The sequence below is a fragment of the Anguilla anguilla genome, chromosome 1 (assembly GCF_013347855.1).
Source record: "Anguilla anguilla isolate fAngAng1 chromosome 1, fAngAng1.pri, whole genome shotgun sequence".
NCBI lineage: Eukaryota > Metazoa > Chordata > Actinopteri > Anguilliformes > Anguillidae > Anguilla > Anguilla anguilla.
Genome location: NC_049201.1, coordinates 58383111 through 58401190, shown reverse-complemented (window position 1 = coordinate 58401190; position 18080 = coordinate 58383111). Strand labels below are relative to the sequence as shown.

Below are 18080 nucleotides of genomic sequence, written 5' to 3'. Positions count from 1 at the left end.
TCAAACTGAGACTGAACAGACTCACTTCCCCAAAACACCAAAAGTTAAATATATGACATGTTCCAGTACCTTCTGTACACCATCAGCCCTTATCAAAAAGCAAACCAGCTGATAAGGAAGTTTCATGTGTACACACAAGAGGTAGCATTTCAGTCCGGCACGTCTGTTCAACACTTTGGGAGTAGGTGCAAAATGAGTAACTGTATTTATTTCTGGCATAATGAACACATACTCTTTGGCAATCATTAACCACACAACCAACCCTGTGATTGTAAAAAGCTGCAACAGTTTAAAACATCTCTCATGTAAAATGTACTACAGGCTAAAATATTCTGATGTAAGAGTTTGGCAGTTAGTGCCTCTGTTGCCCGGGAGACTGCTGTGTATAGTGTTGCATTATTTTGTCTCATGATTGCCCTGAAGGAAAGTTTGATATGATCTCGAAAGGGGATTCTGTTCAACACAAACAAGCGTTTTCACAAATCAATGCACATGGTCTTGAGAGGAACAGCAGACCTGCTACTGCCTGTGAATCGTATGATCAAAGGCAAATTCATTATGGTTTGCACCCAAGGAATGAAACACCAACCCAAAAAAATAATCTTGGCCAGACGGAACCTCTGGTTCTTTCACATGCACCCCTCATGGAGTGAACCGCTCAGGGAAATTTTAATCTTTACTTAGAACGTCTTGATATCACTGATTGAAATTTGCCAGTATTCAAGAAAATATAGCTCACTAGGTAACAGGTGTACATTATTTTATATATATATATATATATATATATATATATATATATATATATATATATATATATATATATGTTGCATGTACACTTTTAACATTGCTTCAACACTATTTATAAAAACGGGACATAATCAACAAATGCAAAATGATAAATACAGAGAAACATAATTTATTTTAAAAATATTTTGATATCTTCTCAAAACTAAGTTAAATGATAATGCAATGAACTACATAAGACAGATTCAGGTTCTAAAGGACTGTCTATGGGTATCTCAATAGTGATAATGAGGAAGTAAAAGGACCAATGAGCTGTCCCTGTTTTTATTTACAGGGGCTGAAAGGACCAATGAGCTGTTGCTGTAGAGGTGACGTGAGGTGAAATTGAAACGGGGAAGGTGGATTTGACAACCTCCTCGAGTTTCATACCAATCGCAGCTTCAGGGAACAGTGCTTTTTACAAGACGTTTGAGAAGAGCAAAAAAGAGGTCTTGTGTTTATGGAGACAGGAAATCAGACCTGTAATGTGTGCCTTGCAATGTGTAACACTGAAGCACTGACTGACAGTGCCACGCTTTCCCTGTGTTCAGAAATAAGAAAACTACAGCTAATAGCCTGTGCTTCTGAATAGATTCCCCGCTGCCCTTAGCAGAACAGCCCACACACCTGTATTCTCTCACACTGTTAGTGTCAACAGCACTGTGGGCAGTTACTCATGAGTGGGATTACCATCCCAGTACAACAGTGAGGAAATATGCCTCTAATTTAGAAAATATGATGTACAAATTTGATAAACACCATGATAGAATGATGAGAGAGCCAGAGCTATGGAATGACGAAGCAAGAAAAGGAGTAAGAACACACTATGAAACCTCTCCTTTGGCTTCTCAGAGGGGTGTGAATTCCCACCTCTGTGCGCACCTGGTAAATGAAAGATTTCATATGCTGAGGTGTTGCCCTCTCACCTGGAAACCGTCCAATGAGCTTGGAGCCTGCGTCAGCGTGGGCAGGGCCTGAGGAGGCAGGGGAGCCTGCCGCTTCTTCACTTCCACTTTGGGGGACATTCTGGGGATGTTCATGACAGACTGGGACTGCCCCAGAGTGCTGGGCCGAGCCTCCACGAACAGCCTGCAGGGGGCAGCAGGGACACCCTGGAGATACACAGGACAGCAAGGTGAAGGAACTGTCATTATATACCTGTGTACTCCCAGAATCACGTGAAGACAGTCTCTGTCTCTCGCACAATTAAATATGCATGCACACGCATGTGTACACTCACACATACACACACACATAAATATGTATACAAAGTTGGGACACAGCAATTCATCTAAAGAATCCATTTAATCACAACAAAAAAAACAGATTTGAATTTTGACACACAAGTCAATGAATGATTGCTGCTGATTGTTTTGGGGAAGTGATTGGATTAGTTGTTGCATATAAATGGGTTTCCTTTCTTGCACATTCTACTTTATTTTCCCTGCTGGCCAATGTGTCCGCTTATCTCAACATTCTACCTGGCTGAATGCTTAAAGTTGACTAGAATGGAAATTACTGGGTTGATAAATGGGCTGAATGGGATTTTAACAATAAATGTGTCATTTTTACAGGGTAACAGTGTGGCGTATTTTACTTTATTTTACTACATGTCACATAGCTTGCACGGCCACATGGTATAATTGTCATAGCAGGGACCTGGGGGGGTGGGGGAGTGGACAGGCAGGTTAGGGTATTTCCTGGTATTTACACACCACTACTGGCTGGCTCTCCACTCGGTGGCATTTAAAGGTCAGGTGATTTAAAAGTGCTGGCCTGGTCTCAGACAGGACTGTGATTTCCTGCTCTTACTCCTGGTGGTGAATAAAGGTCTGCATGTAAATGTCAGGGGCCAGACTCGTCAGGTGGCCCCAATGACTGCAGCCACATTGGCCAGTTTCCCTCAGACGCACTTTAATCAATCAAACACACTTTAATCAAACCAGTCTATAAATAGGCAGACAGCACAATTGTGAGCAGCAATATATTCGAAGGCAAAGATTTACCTGTGAGCTAAATGTTTAATCAACTAGAGACAACAGCGGTTTGCTCAAAATGTAAATACTGGCTGGAGAGTATAGGGAAATCTAGTCCTCTCCCAAAGAGGTGGATTTGCAATCAAATTCTGCAGCACACAAGTCAGACCAGCAAGTGCCGCAAGCTAGTCTGCAGGCAGGTGAAGTGATAGAGATCCACCAGCAAATTGGTGAATAAATGTCAAATTAAATTTTGTAACCAAGTGATACAAGGCAGAATGACATGTGTGGAAGTGCTCCAGCATATGAAAACAATCATGATCGGCAGAAGGAAGATGGGTGGTAAGGAAAAAAGGAGAGGTAGAGGAAGAAAAGGTGAAAGGAGGCCTCTCTTGCTTGCCTCTCTTCTGTGGTAATACTGGCATGCATTAAAATGGACAGTGGGAAGGTAGCGTGCTGTCAATGCACTTTGGACTGTTTCATTCAGTAATTTTACACACTGCACCGTAGAATGGTGACAGTATAGACATATGACATTCTCCCCTGACATTCCAGCTTAATGTCATGAGGTACAATATGTCTTTTCTTGATAAAATAGAGTACAAATAAAAAATAGTAAAGTCTATGTAGTTACATCCCACTGCTGAACAGTCAATATTGTTTACAAGGTTGTATGTTTACAAAGTTTTATCTTTCATCAGATGAATGTAATTTTGAGAGAGCAAGGGAGACTTCTGTCGATACAAACCACTAATACCATCAATTCAGAGGAAGAAATGGAGAGAATAAGACAAAGTAAGAGATGGAAAGGGTTGTAACAAATAAGGAAAGAAATAAGGAGGGACTGTGAGCAGCAGTAACTAGGAACAGTAACCAAAACACATTTTATTCATCAGCAGTAGAACCCTTCCTGTTGCTGTGTTTTTCTGATGTTTACCAGAGACAAGAAGTGACGTCACAATCAGGACACTTCCGCCAATTATTCAGATAACTCACCTCTCTCCCTCCAACAACACAGGGGAAACGAAAAGCAGTCATATTTAAAAAGGACACAACAGCATCAAGCAAATGGGCTCTTAAATGTGCAACAGCTACACTGTTGTCTGTTTGTCTGTTTGTGCTCTGTGCCCAAGAAGCTCTCAGCTCCACACTTCTCTTCACTGTTCCAGCAGCTCACAGGAAGTCACCAGTACACACCAGCTGCATGAATGGATGATGAAGTGTCGCTCTAGATAAATGCTTTAATGTAATGCTCTGCTGAGTCATCTGTGCTCCTCCCCCTTAGGCTTATACACCACCTCTGTGAGACTGAGTGAACAGAACCACGACCGTGGTCCCCTAATCATAGATATAACCATGATACTGCAGTCTCTTGATCACATTACTGAGATTCCTTCCTCACATAACTCAACCATAACCCCGCCTCAAAGACAAATCTATCTTGGTTATTTGAGACACAACAACGACCAAGACTGCTTCTTTACCGAGACAACCACAACTGCGGTCTCCTCTTCACAGAAAGAATGCTGAGATTCTTGAGATCATAAAACCAAGCATCAGAGACATGAGAGCTCTGGATGTTTCTCCATCTCACACCAGACGGGAAAGCAATCCCATCCACAAAGCAAGTCAAGGGGCCGATGGAAAAAGTGAAGGGATGGTTTCCATGCAGCCTGAGAGAAGCCAGAGAAAGGCCCTGAGCCTGCCAACAGAGCCAGGCTTTGGGGAAGGTCCTTTCTGCCAAAGGCTTATGTAACCTTGCATAAGCGCACAGTCGCTGCAAAGGGAGGGGAGACCGGGTGCACACACCACACAGCTGGAATCTACTCAGCGATAGTTTGTGTCTGTGCTATCTGCCCAAAACGCCAAGCCAATATGATCTACAGCCGAGTCTTAGATCAGCACAACACTACAGTCAAAAAGGAAGATGCTGAGGTCCACCTGAGCAAGTGCACTGCAGTCAGCATAGTGCTGTGTGACAGCTGGTCCTATACTAGCCCTTCACAGTCTTCTCCTTAGACAAAGTATAACACCAATGCATCAGTGCAGTAACACGGACAATGTGCAGTAGAGGATCCCACCTTTGAAATGAGATTTTAAACCAATGTTCTGTGGTGACCACATTACTAAGGTAGGCTCTACATACTGGTGTGGGTTGATTTAAATAATCCCTCTTGCTTTGAAATATCTAGTGGTCCTTTAAAGGTGCTGCAATACGAATGTAGACTCTCTCTCTCTCACTCATGTACACACACACACACACACACACATTGTTCTGCCAATGCACAGTCATTTGGCTTTGTCACTGCACTACTTAAATCTAATTTGGTCTTTATTCTCAGGTTCTCGTCTGGGTAATGTTCGGAGCTATGCCAGCAATTCACCCTGAACCTTTCATACCATGCTCTTTCCTTCTGGTTATGTGCAGCAATTAGTAAAGGCAAACGGTTAATATTCTCAGTGTTTCACTACATACTTCCCATCCTCTTGCTCCATATTTGGTTCCTGGAAGCTAAAGCAAACAGACCCCGAAATGAAGGAGCTTTTCAATAACAGACATTAATCAGAGTACATTTGTGTTTCAGCTATTGGAACGGAATGTACAAATAAATAACTGCCAGCCGCAAGTTATATAATAGATTTGATTCAGTTTAGAAAGCAGATGAGGCCTCTGGTCCTTGATGATTACATTTGAGAGGGTTCATCGAAACATATGCAATTACTTGCAGAATCCTTACAACAGACAACAACCCAGGGTCTATGACAATACAAACCAGCAGCAGGCCCAGCATCTTTCAGGAGAGCTCTCTCAACTACTGAACAAAAGAACAGCTCTTCCAATCTACATGTAGTTTTCTACACGTCCCTAAAATAACAGGTCCCTAAAATTCTGTGCAAAAGAAGAGTTCAGAACAATTCTGTGAGGAACAGAACAATTCTACATTTCTGTTTCACATACACCTTTCCGTTTAAACAGTTCTCTTCTTCCATCTCTTTGTCAAAAAAGAACAGTTCTCTACATAAACCAATGTGGAAGCATAGGTCAGTACACACTCGCCCAATACTGGCCCAATCATTTTCATCAACAAACTTTAGGTTAAGGACCAAGAAGAACGCCGCTATTTCACCCGTAATATTTAGCTAGCTGTTTGGCTATGCAAAACTCTACATATTACGAAATACATATATGTATAATATACATCATACATTATGAAGTACATATGTATAATATACATTATACATTATGAAGGTGTGTCCCTACAAGTCATTTTAGGTTTAAAGGTGTGCAACAGTGCCGATAGTTGAAATATGGCAAATTTGTTCCTGCCATAACTTAAGTATGCGCATAAATGATACCTGTTGTGAGAAATAGTTTTGGGCCTGTCAGAAAGGCAACACTGGCTGTTCATATATTGGCCAATGCTAACTGCTTAAATAACAACCACCAATGTAGCCAAAGTTGTGAGTGAGCATAGTCTATAATATCCACTCGTATCAAGCATCAGACCAGCCGGGTCATGTTTACAAAATGTGCCTCTGTCTCTGGAAAAACTCAGTCTCTCTGTATGAAACAAGAGCACAACTGTGTAAAAGAACAGCTCGTTTAATTACTGCGCTTTCCCTGATACTCGAGAAACCTTTTCAGAGAGCGAAGGTGAAAGGAAATTGTCAGTGGTAGAGATGGAGAGTGATGAAGAAAGAGGTTGCCCAGTGGATGTATTGACCAAGAGAGATGTCCAACCTGTTAACAGCCGAACCAGGGCTACAACTAACTCACATGAGCTGAGGGTGTGGCATCATATATCCATTGGTAGTGATAGCCTAGCCTGACGCATTATCAGAGAAAAGATACATGCCTACCAGAACAACAAAACTCTGCATATATATGAATGGCAAGACTTGATGAAAGACTTGTACTCAGATGAAATTTGTGAAATTCAAGAAATTTCGAGGAAATAGATTCGAAACCTAGGACATGTTTGGGTATACTGCCATCTAGGGGATCCAAGAGGAGCATTTAAAAGTACTGAGATCTACCAGAAGGTGGTGTTCACACCATTAACATACAGTGCGTTGCCAAATTCTTCAGCTGTTGCACTGTAATACAATGCAACATTATGCATTTAGGCCTACACAAGTTGCAGTCTACATTTGAAAGTGTGAGCTGTATACTTCAGGCACTTTTTTCAAATCAACATTTGAAAATAAATATCTACAATTAATCTTCGAAAGAAAAGCATCCAATTTCTACTTTGTATTGATTAATAGGTTAGGCCTTGAACACCAATTTGATTTTTGACAGATATGAAGTCTTTGTGTTTTTCTAGTAAAGAAATAATGAGCCACAAAATTAAACAGACCCATTGGGTAGCGAAAGAGACAGCCATTTTGTGTGACTGAATCAAAAACACTGATGTTATTTTCTATAATTAATGACCCGCAAACTGCATGCAAGTTTGAGGAAGCAGACCCAGGAGTTAGTACTCACATTGCAGTAGCTCTCTGAGCTTTCAACATTATTATCATCATCAGCCTCCATGTCCACAGATGTGTGCTCTTCAGTCTGAAAGAGCAACACACAGCTGACATGCAGGGCAGGCACAGCAGCTACATGGCACATGCGTGTTACATGTTAAAGCACAACTGCACTGCCCCTAAACATACAAGACTCAACTCTGTCAAGCAGGGCAAATTTGAGTTCCTATCCCAAATAACATCACAGACCACATTTATGCTGCCGAGGAACATGCAAAATTGGTATGGTTATTGATACAGTTAATACTGATACATCCCAGTATGTCTCTATATTTCAGGGTTAGAACGGACACAAATAAAAAGAAGGCATTCACTTCCACTTCTCAGTTAACTGACAAGTCATCCATTTCAAAATGTAGTAAGGTGAGGCAAATACACTTCCTAACTAAACATTTCCCCTCTGGCAAATATAACTAGTCTGCTTTGAGAACCCTCCAAAAATGTAGTTTATTCCACTTCTACACAAGGACACACAGATGAGCTCAACTGAGCATTCTACAGGTACTGTGTGTCATGACACACCTCTACAAACTCACGGTGAACAGTCAAAAACATAACAGTAGCCAGAACTTCTAGGAATCAGCTACACTTCCCACACAATGTTGCATTAATAATGAAAAAACATGTAACAACACATTCAACTGAAACGTCAGGAGAATATACAGCGATGAGTATAACTGGCGCTACATCTGGTCTTACTAACAACATTATTACTGAAATGAGTGGTGCAGCTATGGCCAACTCACAGCCTGCTTTCATTCCAATAACAAGTCTTTGTTTCCCGCATTTTTAAAAATCCAGTCCGGTAGCCTTAGAACAACTAGACTGGAGGCTGTGGACATTCTGCGAAGATGGTGCATGCCCTGCGAAAGATGTCTGGGCCAGCACCAGATGAGAGAGGGTTCTGTACCTTTGTTTTCCTCCGGTTGAACTTGAAGAATCCCAGGAGGCCTCTTTTCTGACCTCTGCCAATACTTAAGGTGTTGGAGTGTATCGATTCTGTGGGAGAGATTACAGGAAATTTCAGAAACACACAAGCTGGGTCATGGTCTTTCTGAATCAAATTGAGAAGCATTACAGTATGTATGTCAACCCTCATTTGTCCTTTAGTCTGTATTCCTCCAGGCAAAATCCAGGTACAGCAAAAGGAATTCTTCATACAGACAGGCCATAAGAGGACACCCGACAGCTTCAACATCATATAATGTTTCCATTACATGAAGTCTAGGATATATAAGCCACAGAGACTTTAGTTCATGAAGGTAACTGTTTAGCTAAATGTGTTAGAATCAAGAACTCCTGACATCAGTGTAATAGTCACCAGTTCTAGGTGCCAATTTCTAACAGTAGATGGGGCCACAACTAAAGCAGTTCTAAATGCTACAGCACTGTACATTACTAGACTTCACAATAGCGGACACACACATCAGCCTACTACTGGATGCAGAGCGGGGGGACTGGGGGGACTGGGGGGGGGGGGGGGTGGCGGTGGCAGGAATTCAAGCGATTAAATGTGACAGTTTACTACATACAGGATGCTTCCCTCCCAAATCACACTGAAAAACCTGTTGCCATTCCACTTTTTTAGTTAATGAATATCATATCAGAAATCCAAAAACAAAGACACATACTTTAAACAAGTATGTGAAATCTTTGTGCTGATATATGGATGCCTTAAAAAAGATCACATAACAAAATATTGATATACATGGATATGCAATATGCATATATGTACATATATACAGTATAGTACACATAAATAAGAGCAAACCATTGCCATGTTTTATTAAACATCTTTAATAAACATGGGCAGGTCCTATGCAAAGGTAAGTATAGGCAGAGCAGCACAGCAGGGTTATTCTCAGAACACTGGCTGCTGTCACCAGCAGGCAACATGGCTACAGGGATTCAGCAAATCTGGCTTCAGACAGGACTATACCTGAGTAATTAAGAGCAGGTGCGGAAGCCATTTTAGGTTGAAGAACTGTAAGCAATCAGATGATTTTAACAATATTTAGCACACTGCACAGTTACAGAATTCTGCAGATATCTGCTAGGCTCTCTAAACTCATTCTTTATCAGATTTAACTGATGTTTAACATGAAATTGGATAACAAATATCACCTTGCAAATGCTCAAGGATGTATTGCAAAAAAGAAAGTGAAACTATCTGTTCTATATGGAAGCATGTCGCAGGCAAAATTCAAATGAAAGTGAAACACGTAAAATGGCAATGTTATTCTACATATGAAGGTAAATTTTCCACCCCATATATGCACATTTTGTCACAATTTAAAAATTCATGTTCAATAATTCCATGTTCATTTGCCATTTCTTGTACTAGTATTGAGATTTAAACATTTGCACACTTCATGAGTTGCTTCATTCAAATGATAATGCAAAGTGGAAAATGAACAGGTATTTCCCAAACTGCATTGACATGTTACTGCATTTCACTCTCTAAACAGGCATTTGAAATGTCATTATCAAAGACACACTATGCTATAATGGAGACAAAATTCAAATGGTTATCCAAATGTAAAAACGGAAACAGCACCTCTCATCTTTGCTTTTAAAGACATTCACATACTATGCAAAAAAGAAAAAAGGTGGCAAAATTCAACTGAAATCAATGGTTGACTATGTAGCGGAAGCCCCCCCCCCCCCCCAATAGCATGTCATCAGCCTCTTCTGCACATTTCTCTTATGCAAAGTCGACAAGTGAACTGAGCTCAGTCACCCAGTTAACTAGACGTGTTTGAAAGTTTAGTGCAGCCTCACAGGCAGGTAATTGGTCAGGTATTGCCTTGCTGATGCTTGCAGATTTTGGCAATGTATAGCCTTATACTATAGCCAGCCAGATAGTAGGTTAGAAAAGTAGTTGATCACTATTGAGCGCTAATCAGACTACAAAAAAGCAGTTCACAGATGCAAAACAGAGTCAAAAGTAGAATGGCCTTTGCAGTGCTGTTACTACAGCTAGCTGGCTTGCAGTTCGCAGATGAGCAAAACAGAGTCAAAAGTAGAATGGCCTTGGCAGTGACGTTACTACAGCTAGCTGGCTAGCAGTTCGTAGATGAGCAAAACAGATTTAAAACCAGAATTGTCTTTACAGTGGAGTTACTATTAGCTAGCTGGTTACGGTTCATAGATGCGCAAAACTGACTTAAAAGTTGAATTATCTTTGCAATGGCATTAGCATCATAGCAGGCTAGTTAAATGAGTCACTGGGTGAATGTGCAAAGAGGCTGGCGACATGCAATTGGCTGACGTGGTGGGGAGCCTTGCAGCAGAGTCCAGCACAAAAAAAGGCATAAGAGTTGAAGAGGCGTCAGACAGCAGAATTTTGCCACCTTTCTTGCGCAGTGCGTGAATGCGTTTAATGGCATTATAAGATGAGAGGGGCGGTGTCCATTTTTACATGGTTTATGTTGTCGTCTGGACTCCACAGCTGCAGTCTGACCTGACCTTTCATCGCTGCCTCCACCCTGCCCTCTTCTGTTTCCGTCTGCCGCTTAGGACTGTCACCTTAGGATTGTCACCGAGCTGGCACGAATTTGATCAAAGTGTACATTGACTGATTGAACGTGCTGGTCACAAAGCTACACCCTGAGCCAACCAGAGTAGGATGGGTTCCCCCCTTGAACCTCATTCTTTCCGAGGTTCCTTCCTATTGGTCACGGGAAGTTTTTCCTTTCCACTGCTGGCTTGCTCGTGTGGGGGTTTAGGTCAGGGTTGTCTTTGAAGCACATTGTGACAATTATTTGTGAAATGTACTATATAAATAAATTTTGATTTGATTTGGATAACCATTTGAATTTTGCCATCTTTATAGCATAGTAGCGAATGGCAAAGAGGCAGTTTACCCTTTTAAATTTGGATAACCATTTGGATTTTGCCACATTTATAGAGTAGTATATCTTTGAAATGCCATTTCAAATGCCTTGTTGGAGAGTAAAAATGCATAGAAATTACATTTAAATTATCATTTCGACACCATTATTCCATAATCAAATTTAACACGCCTATGCAGTTCGGGAAATACATTTTATTTTTTCCCCATTTTCATTATTATATGATAAAGCTTCTCATGAAATATGCAAATATCTGTTTAAATGAAATTTCAATTATTGAATTTTAACTTTAAGACAAAATGTGCACATATGGTCGTGCCAATGCACATTAAAGTAATGGAGAGAAATTCATACTGACTACTGGTCTTTTTGGAGGAGATAATCTATGAAATTTTCTACAAAAATCTCAAAATTCAAATGTGTAAATATCATTTCCATTTTCAAATGTGTAGAGAAGTACAAAATATGCTGCACCTTTCCTATCTAGAAGAGTTAAGTAAAGTGGTTGTTACACTGAAAAATGACTTTATGCAATAAAGGTGAGAAACTCCACACAATAAAAGTAAGAAATGAGAGGCAGATTGTCGGGTGGTCCGGACCGTACCCAGACTCTGGTCCAGCACGTAGAGCTCCCTGATCCCCAGCTCGCTCAGGGACTGGTCCAGGTCCAGCTCGTGGTTGCTGATGTTGTCCTGGAGCAGGAGGACGTGGGCGGGGTCAAACTCACACTTGTCACAGATGACGGGCACCAGGCTTCCCAGCGGAGCCAGTGGGTTCACGCGAACCACGGCCTTCTGGGTCCCGTGGTAGTTCACCACCAGACGCACCGTCTTCTGTTAGACACAAACATGAACACGTGATCAGCGCACATATATATGACTGATAAATGACTACCTGGACAGGAGTACGGGCCTCCGGAAATGGCACACCATAGGCAGCATCCGGGCTAATCACAGCCCCTGATAGGGTGTGATGAAGCCTTAGAATGGAGACGGTATGGAGTGGGATCCAGGTCCACAGAGGAAAGAGATTAAGCACCAGAGGCGACAGAATGGAAATGGGACAAACCCCAAAGGAGAAACAATTTCCTGGATATGTGGGAATGGTACAAGACCGCTGGTGTCTTCATCACATCAACAACAGCAACTGCCCAGTGGCTATGAGCAATGGCTCAACACAATTTCAAGCTGGCCCTTAGTGGCAAAACATGCGACTGATAGTTGCCTATCCTAATGCACAGATTTTTGGGGAACATAGACCAATGACTCATGTGCGACTATGTTCACGTGGTCAGCCATATTAGACATACTCAATAGTGTGCCAATACTGGGAGTAGACACAGGGCTCATTTGACTGAGTCATAGGTTATCAGTTGTTGGGGAAATTGATTGGCAACTTCTGAATGCCAACATTAGCTGGACGATGTTGAAATGTTGGGGAAATGTAGTAGCATTCCACAAATGAACATTAGCGACTGATTAACAGTAGCAGAATTGGCAGCACATTGCCAATCACACCCACAGATATATAAAGATAACTAAAATTATCTTTATTTCCTGGAGATACTAGCACAATATATTGAATGAACACAAAGGACAGAAACTACGATACTGATGTGTAAAACTCTGGATAATAGCCTGGAGATGGGGAAGAAACAGTGACAGACACAGAGGGGGACAGGGAAGCCGACACAAAGAGGAGTGTAGAAATAATGCATGGTAACTAAAGGTAAGAGATTCATGAAAAATTCAACCTGTGAGAACAGAAGGGCAAGGGAAACTGGAGAGAGAGAAAGAGAAAGAGAGAGGGAGTTAAAGAGACAGACAAAGAGACCTACAGAAAGAAAGAGAGAATTAGGAAAAGAGTCGTTTCACTGCAACCTCCATAATCTTAGAGCTGCAGAGCACAAGCCTACCTTCCCCCGAATTCTGTCCTGTGTTACAGGCCTTTCCTGCTGCTACAGTACAATATCAGGAAACAAAATAAGGCCATTACAGGACTAATTACAATAGCGTTCATCAGGCCATTACAAGGACAACTTTTCTCCAGAGTTAATTACAGTACCAATCGCAAAATCACAACACTATTCAGGGGGCGGTCATAGGACTAATCACAGCACTACAGTCCCTGTAACAAGATGCTTCACGTCATGCAGCACAATGTCACTATGGTCACACAACACTGATCGCATCAGATCTCCCAGCAGAGGTGAAAGGAAACAACAGTAGATTAACACTTTCTCAGACACACAATTCCAATATACCTATTATACAACAGAAAAGTGACAACATCGAAATTCATACATCTCATTTTCAAGTCTCTTACATTTTATTTTATTTGAATTCATTACTTTTTTCATTTATCTGTTAAGCACGTTATTATTGTAAGCGTGTGATGACATAAGTGTTAAAACCATAGAAGCAAAGCCAGTTGCACCTTATTTCACATTCCGTCAATACCAAAACACAGGAGAACATCTATGGGAGCCAGAGACATCTTGCAGAAAGCAACATGGATTGGCACAATTAAGTGAATTTGCTCTTTAATGAGATATTCACAATGTTACTTCAAAATGCAGCAGTGAGGCCTGAACTCACATGATCTAGAGGTTGTGATATCATGTGACTGAGGTAATCATGTCTTACAAACAGGGCAGGCTATAAAAACACTTACCTCTGGCACTTTCGGCGGGGGCTTACGAACCACTTTCTCCTCGGCCACCTTCTCCCTGATGTGGATGTGGTGCACGTCCAGCGCCCCCAGCAGAGTGTTGGGCTTGAAGGCCAGCGGCTGGCCGCCGGGCGACAGCAGCTCCAGGGTGTAGTGTGCCGGGTTCAGGTGGTGCTGGCTGCAGAGGTCCACCAGCAGGTCCATCAGCGCTTTACTGGGGAGAAAGCAGCAGATGCTCCTGAGCCACAGGCAGCGGGCGATAGGGTTACCTCCTCAGCTCTGAGAGGAGCACCTGTAATTACTGCAGGGCAATGCGCACACACGTGTGCTAGTGTACACACGTGCACATTACTCACACACACACACATGCATGCACACATGCACATACACACACACATACACATGCATGCACGCACGCACAAATTCACACACACACACACAATCACAATAACACCAACTCATATTACAGATTAGAGGATTTGATTGTCGTGAAATATGGTATGCCCATTACGGTCCCAACATAGTTCTTCAGCAGTCAAACGTGTAAAATCATACACTAGTGAAACACAGCAGAGTAAAATATTTAATGATACTATAATGCAAAACTACAACCCCCAGGCAGACATCCCAAAAAAACACAGGTATACTGTAGAATAAGCGAGTGCTTGAAAATAAAGGAGGAATTCTCTGCCATGGTTGTGATCCTGGGGGTTAGTGTTTCGGAGATGCATTCACAGAAAAGACAGCCAGTGAAGTACTGAAATGAAAAGGCTAAATGTCATTTCGGGGAGAAACCTAAGAATGTTCTCTGTCCCTAGCAGTGAAAAGCCAGCTCACATAACAGAGCAAAGAGAAGTGCATGTAACCAATACAGTGCCCTGAGAGACAGCAGAAGCCTACTACCCTGCTCCCACCAAACAGTGCTCTCTTCACAAGTGTGGCTTCCATTCAATCCCTACTCTATCTAATAATGAACAGGAAACTTCTACAGTTAGGTACAGTGCTATCATTAATATGCAAAGATGATATGAACTAAAACAAACATTTATCAAATGTTTGCAGCAGTTACTACTAGGGCTGTCAAAAAATATTTGAAGTTCGAAAACTATCGAAAATATATATATATATATATATATATATATATATATATTTTTTTTTTAATTTCGAACCTGAGCATTCGAATATTAGTTTTGGATCCTGCGAATCATGTTCATGCACGCAAAGTCCATTTCCTGTGCTAACGTTACTTCAACTGTCACATCAAAAATATAAAAAACTAATGGTGAAAATGGCAGCAGCATCAGAGGAGCTGGTGCCACTAGGGACAATTTAGGCTAAATAATGTTCCCATGGCAGGTTATGTTTCTGTTTTGTTCTGAAGATTTTGATAAAATTGGCTGATGAAAGAAGTTAACTAACTTACTCTGTTTAGTTTGTTTATGTTGTTTTAGGCTACAGGTAGCCGTTTGAATAGTTTTTGTGTTTAGAAATAAACAGACATTTCCTATAAACAATCATTTCCCTATTATTGTGATTAATAAATGCTGAGTTGTGGCAAATTACATCCCCAAGAAAGTGCTTTATTCATTTGCACATGAGGCTATAGAAACTGCAGGGGGCTCATTTATAAAATGAACTTGCATGCATACGTCAAGTGAAGACCTGATGTAGACCCACAACCGTTTCCACGGTCAAATTGAGTCATGTTGAAATTTAATAAATTACTACTTTGACGTGATTTTCTATGTACGCGCCACACAGTTGATACAAAATACGTTTTATTAATGAGGCCCCAGATGTAGTAACCTAGTATGAAAGTTCACCGATGTCCTCTATTCTACAGCCCACTTGTGGAAAATAACGCGCAGGCCAGTTTAGAGGGAGCATCACGTGCACATTGCGCCTGACAATAAGGAGCTTATTTTTGTGAATTATAGGCAAATGATATTTGAATATTTTCAAATGCTAACTAATTACAAAAGCTAATATCCGAACTCAATTTCATGGCACTTTTGACAGCCTTAGTTACTACCTTCACAATTTCAAGGTACACATCAAAAATTATGGCAGAAGTTACCGATGTCAGTGGGGAGATTGTTTGTGCCTTGCAAAATCTAGAAAATGCTGCTTTTTAACAACTGCATTTGTTTATATATATATATATATATATATATATATATACACAAATAGATGTGTAAATGTGCATGTTCTATAGCTCCTACTACATATTGGATGGCTTGTTATTTAACTATATAGACAGCCTATCTATAAAATGATATGTTCTACTCAGCTAGCCAACATAGCTGGCTACCTATGCTGCCACTTTAATTACGGAGCAGCAGAGTGGTAAAAAAGCTCATCTCCAAGCCCAAGCTGCCTTTCTCTTATGTCTGTCATGTGTCCACTTTGATACTGTATAAACTGAGTTATCAGTTTTACAATCTCATATTTCTGACTTCCCTCTTGATTTGTGGGTCATTATTTTGTTCTCATACAATGTAAAAATAATTCAGTGTTGCCACTCCCTTGTTTTGAGCCTTGGTGCCCTACATTTGGCTGTGGTGTCCTGATAAATATTGATGTATCAAAGGCCAATGTGACTTAAGTCCAGGCCTGTAAAGTTCCTGTAAAAGTAAGTTTGTGTTTTCTGTCAACTAAAATACACTGGAAAGTGTCAAAAAGGGTGTGAATCGTTATGCTTTTTGTTTTGGAAGTTTTTGATGCTTTCCCTTCAATGTCTCTCAGAAAATAAATGACAAATTACAAATCTCCAACTTCAGAAGTTAAACATCAAACTTGCTGTCAGTTTCCCTATAATCAACTACCACAGACAATGCATTTTTCCAGCACATTATTTGAATTCATTGAAACTCAGATAAACCCTAATACAATGACTTGGGTAAATATCTGAGATGCAATATAGATCCAACCCTATTCTTTACCGAGGAGGAATTTCTTTTTAGTTAATGAGAATTTGTTAATACAAAACCTAGAAAAGCATTACAGGAAACAGATTTAATCAAAGAAATGGATCAAATAGAAACTGAGATGTGATTCAATTTCTATAACCATAACCACAAAAGGAGCTTTAATCCTGGCAGCGGCCCAAATCTTGAAGGTTCCAAAGGGACAAATGCGTGAACTTTGAGCTGACTCCATAACACAGTAAATACCATGTGAAGCGTAATAAAAGTGTGTGTACCATAAACTGACAGTAAACAACCACAGGACATGTGACATAGACTAACATCCATTCCCACGCAATGTGACAACAATCACAATGGTAGAAGACAGTATTTATCATATAATAAAACATGCATATCGCAATCAATGCTATGCGAATACCAGGAAATCACTTAAACCTTGGGGGTTGGGGCAAAATAAGTATCACCTATCATTCTGGAAGAACGCAAACAGAGAGCAGAAACATGATCTCCAACTAACAACAGTGATGAATATCAGGCTCTAATGCCAGAGAAGTCCACATGAGTGAATGTGGAGGGCATGAGGCAGAAGAGAAGCCATAAGAGCATTCCACTGGACCAGGCTAGTGTGGCCCCTTGAGTAAAGTGCTTCATCTGCTACAGTAAGCAACTCGGTTGTTACTAAAACTGTATTTTAAGTGGGCTGCAGAAACTACAACAGATTGCCTGGGATACGAGGCATATTCTCACAAAATAACACAGAAAACTTTCAGCTGCGTTTGCTCCTCAGCATAGCCGGTAGAATCACCCAAACAGGCAACAGGCAGCTTTCTGATGAAACACATTCCGTTCTACAGTCCAAAGGTGCATTTAGTAGCCAGAGTTCAGATGTGGGAACTGTAGGGCTTAGCCTATGAAATGAATGTATTAAAAAATGAATTAATGATAGTCCTTAAGACTCCCACACAAACCCTTTTTGTGAAAAAATGAACGTTAATAAAAACAAAATTTCACTGTAATAATAGTAACAAATAGTTATAAACTTAGACCAGTAAGTCAAGTCAAAACAAATAATGCTGTGTATGCTAATACAAAGTGTGGCATTGAGCATTCAAACATTAGAGCAAGCAATGCCAACACTCAATTCACTCATATTCAAGAATGTAAAATAGTATACATAAAATGTATGTAAAATGACAAATATTGTAAATATTTGACATTTTACACCCTGACCTCCCACATACTCAGCAGCTTGAACTGGGGTAGCATAAACCTTTGACTACTCATAAACTATTGTGCTGGTTAATAATCAAACAAAACAGAAATGAGTGCACAAC

The 18080-nt window shown here is 40.7% G+C and overlaps 1 protein-coding gene across 11 annotated transcripts in view; it reads right to left on the bottom strand.

Moving 5' to 3' along the window:
* cobl (cordon-bleu WH2 repeat protein) overlaps nucleotides 1-18080 on the bottom strand; it is a 64687-nt gene that overhangs the window by 25890 nt on the left and 20717 nt on the right. For 8 of the 11 annotated variants that reach the window (XM_035420562.1, XM_035420565.1, XM_035420613.1 and 5 more), the window contains 6 exons: nucleotides 13823-14033; nucleotides 11754-11982; nucleotides 9235-9279; nucleotides 8206-8294; nucleotides 7249-7323; nucleotides 1710-1895 (listed from right to left, as the gene is read on the bottom strand). In XM_035420562.1, coding sequence (XP_035276453.1) covers nucleotides 1710-1895; nucleotides 7249-7323; nucleotides 8206-8294; nucleotides 9235-9279; nucleotides 11754-11982; nucleotides 13823-14033 — 835 coding nt within the window. The remainder of the gene's footprint in view (nucleotides 1-1709; nucleotides 1896-7248; nucleotides 7324-8205; nucleotides 8295-9234; nucleotides 9280-11753; nucleotides 11983-13822; nucleotides 14034-18080) is intronic. The other 3 variants (XM_035420581.1, XM_035420566.1, XM_035420596.1) reach the window with 3 other exon arrangements.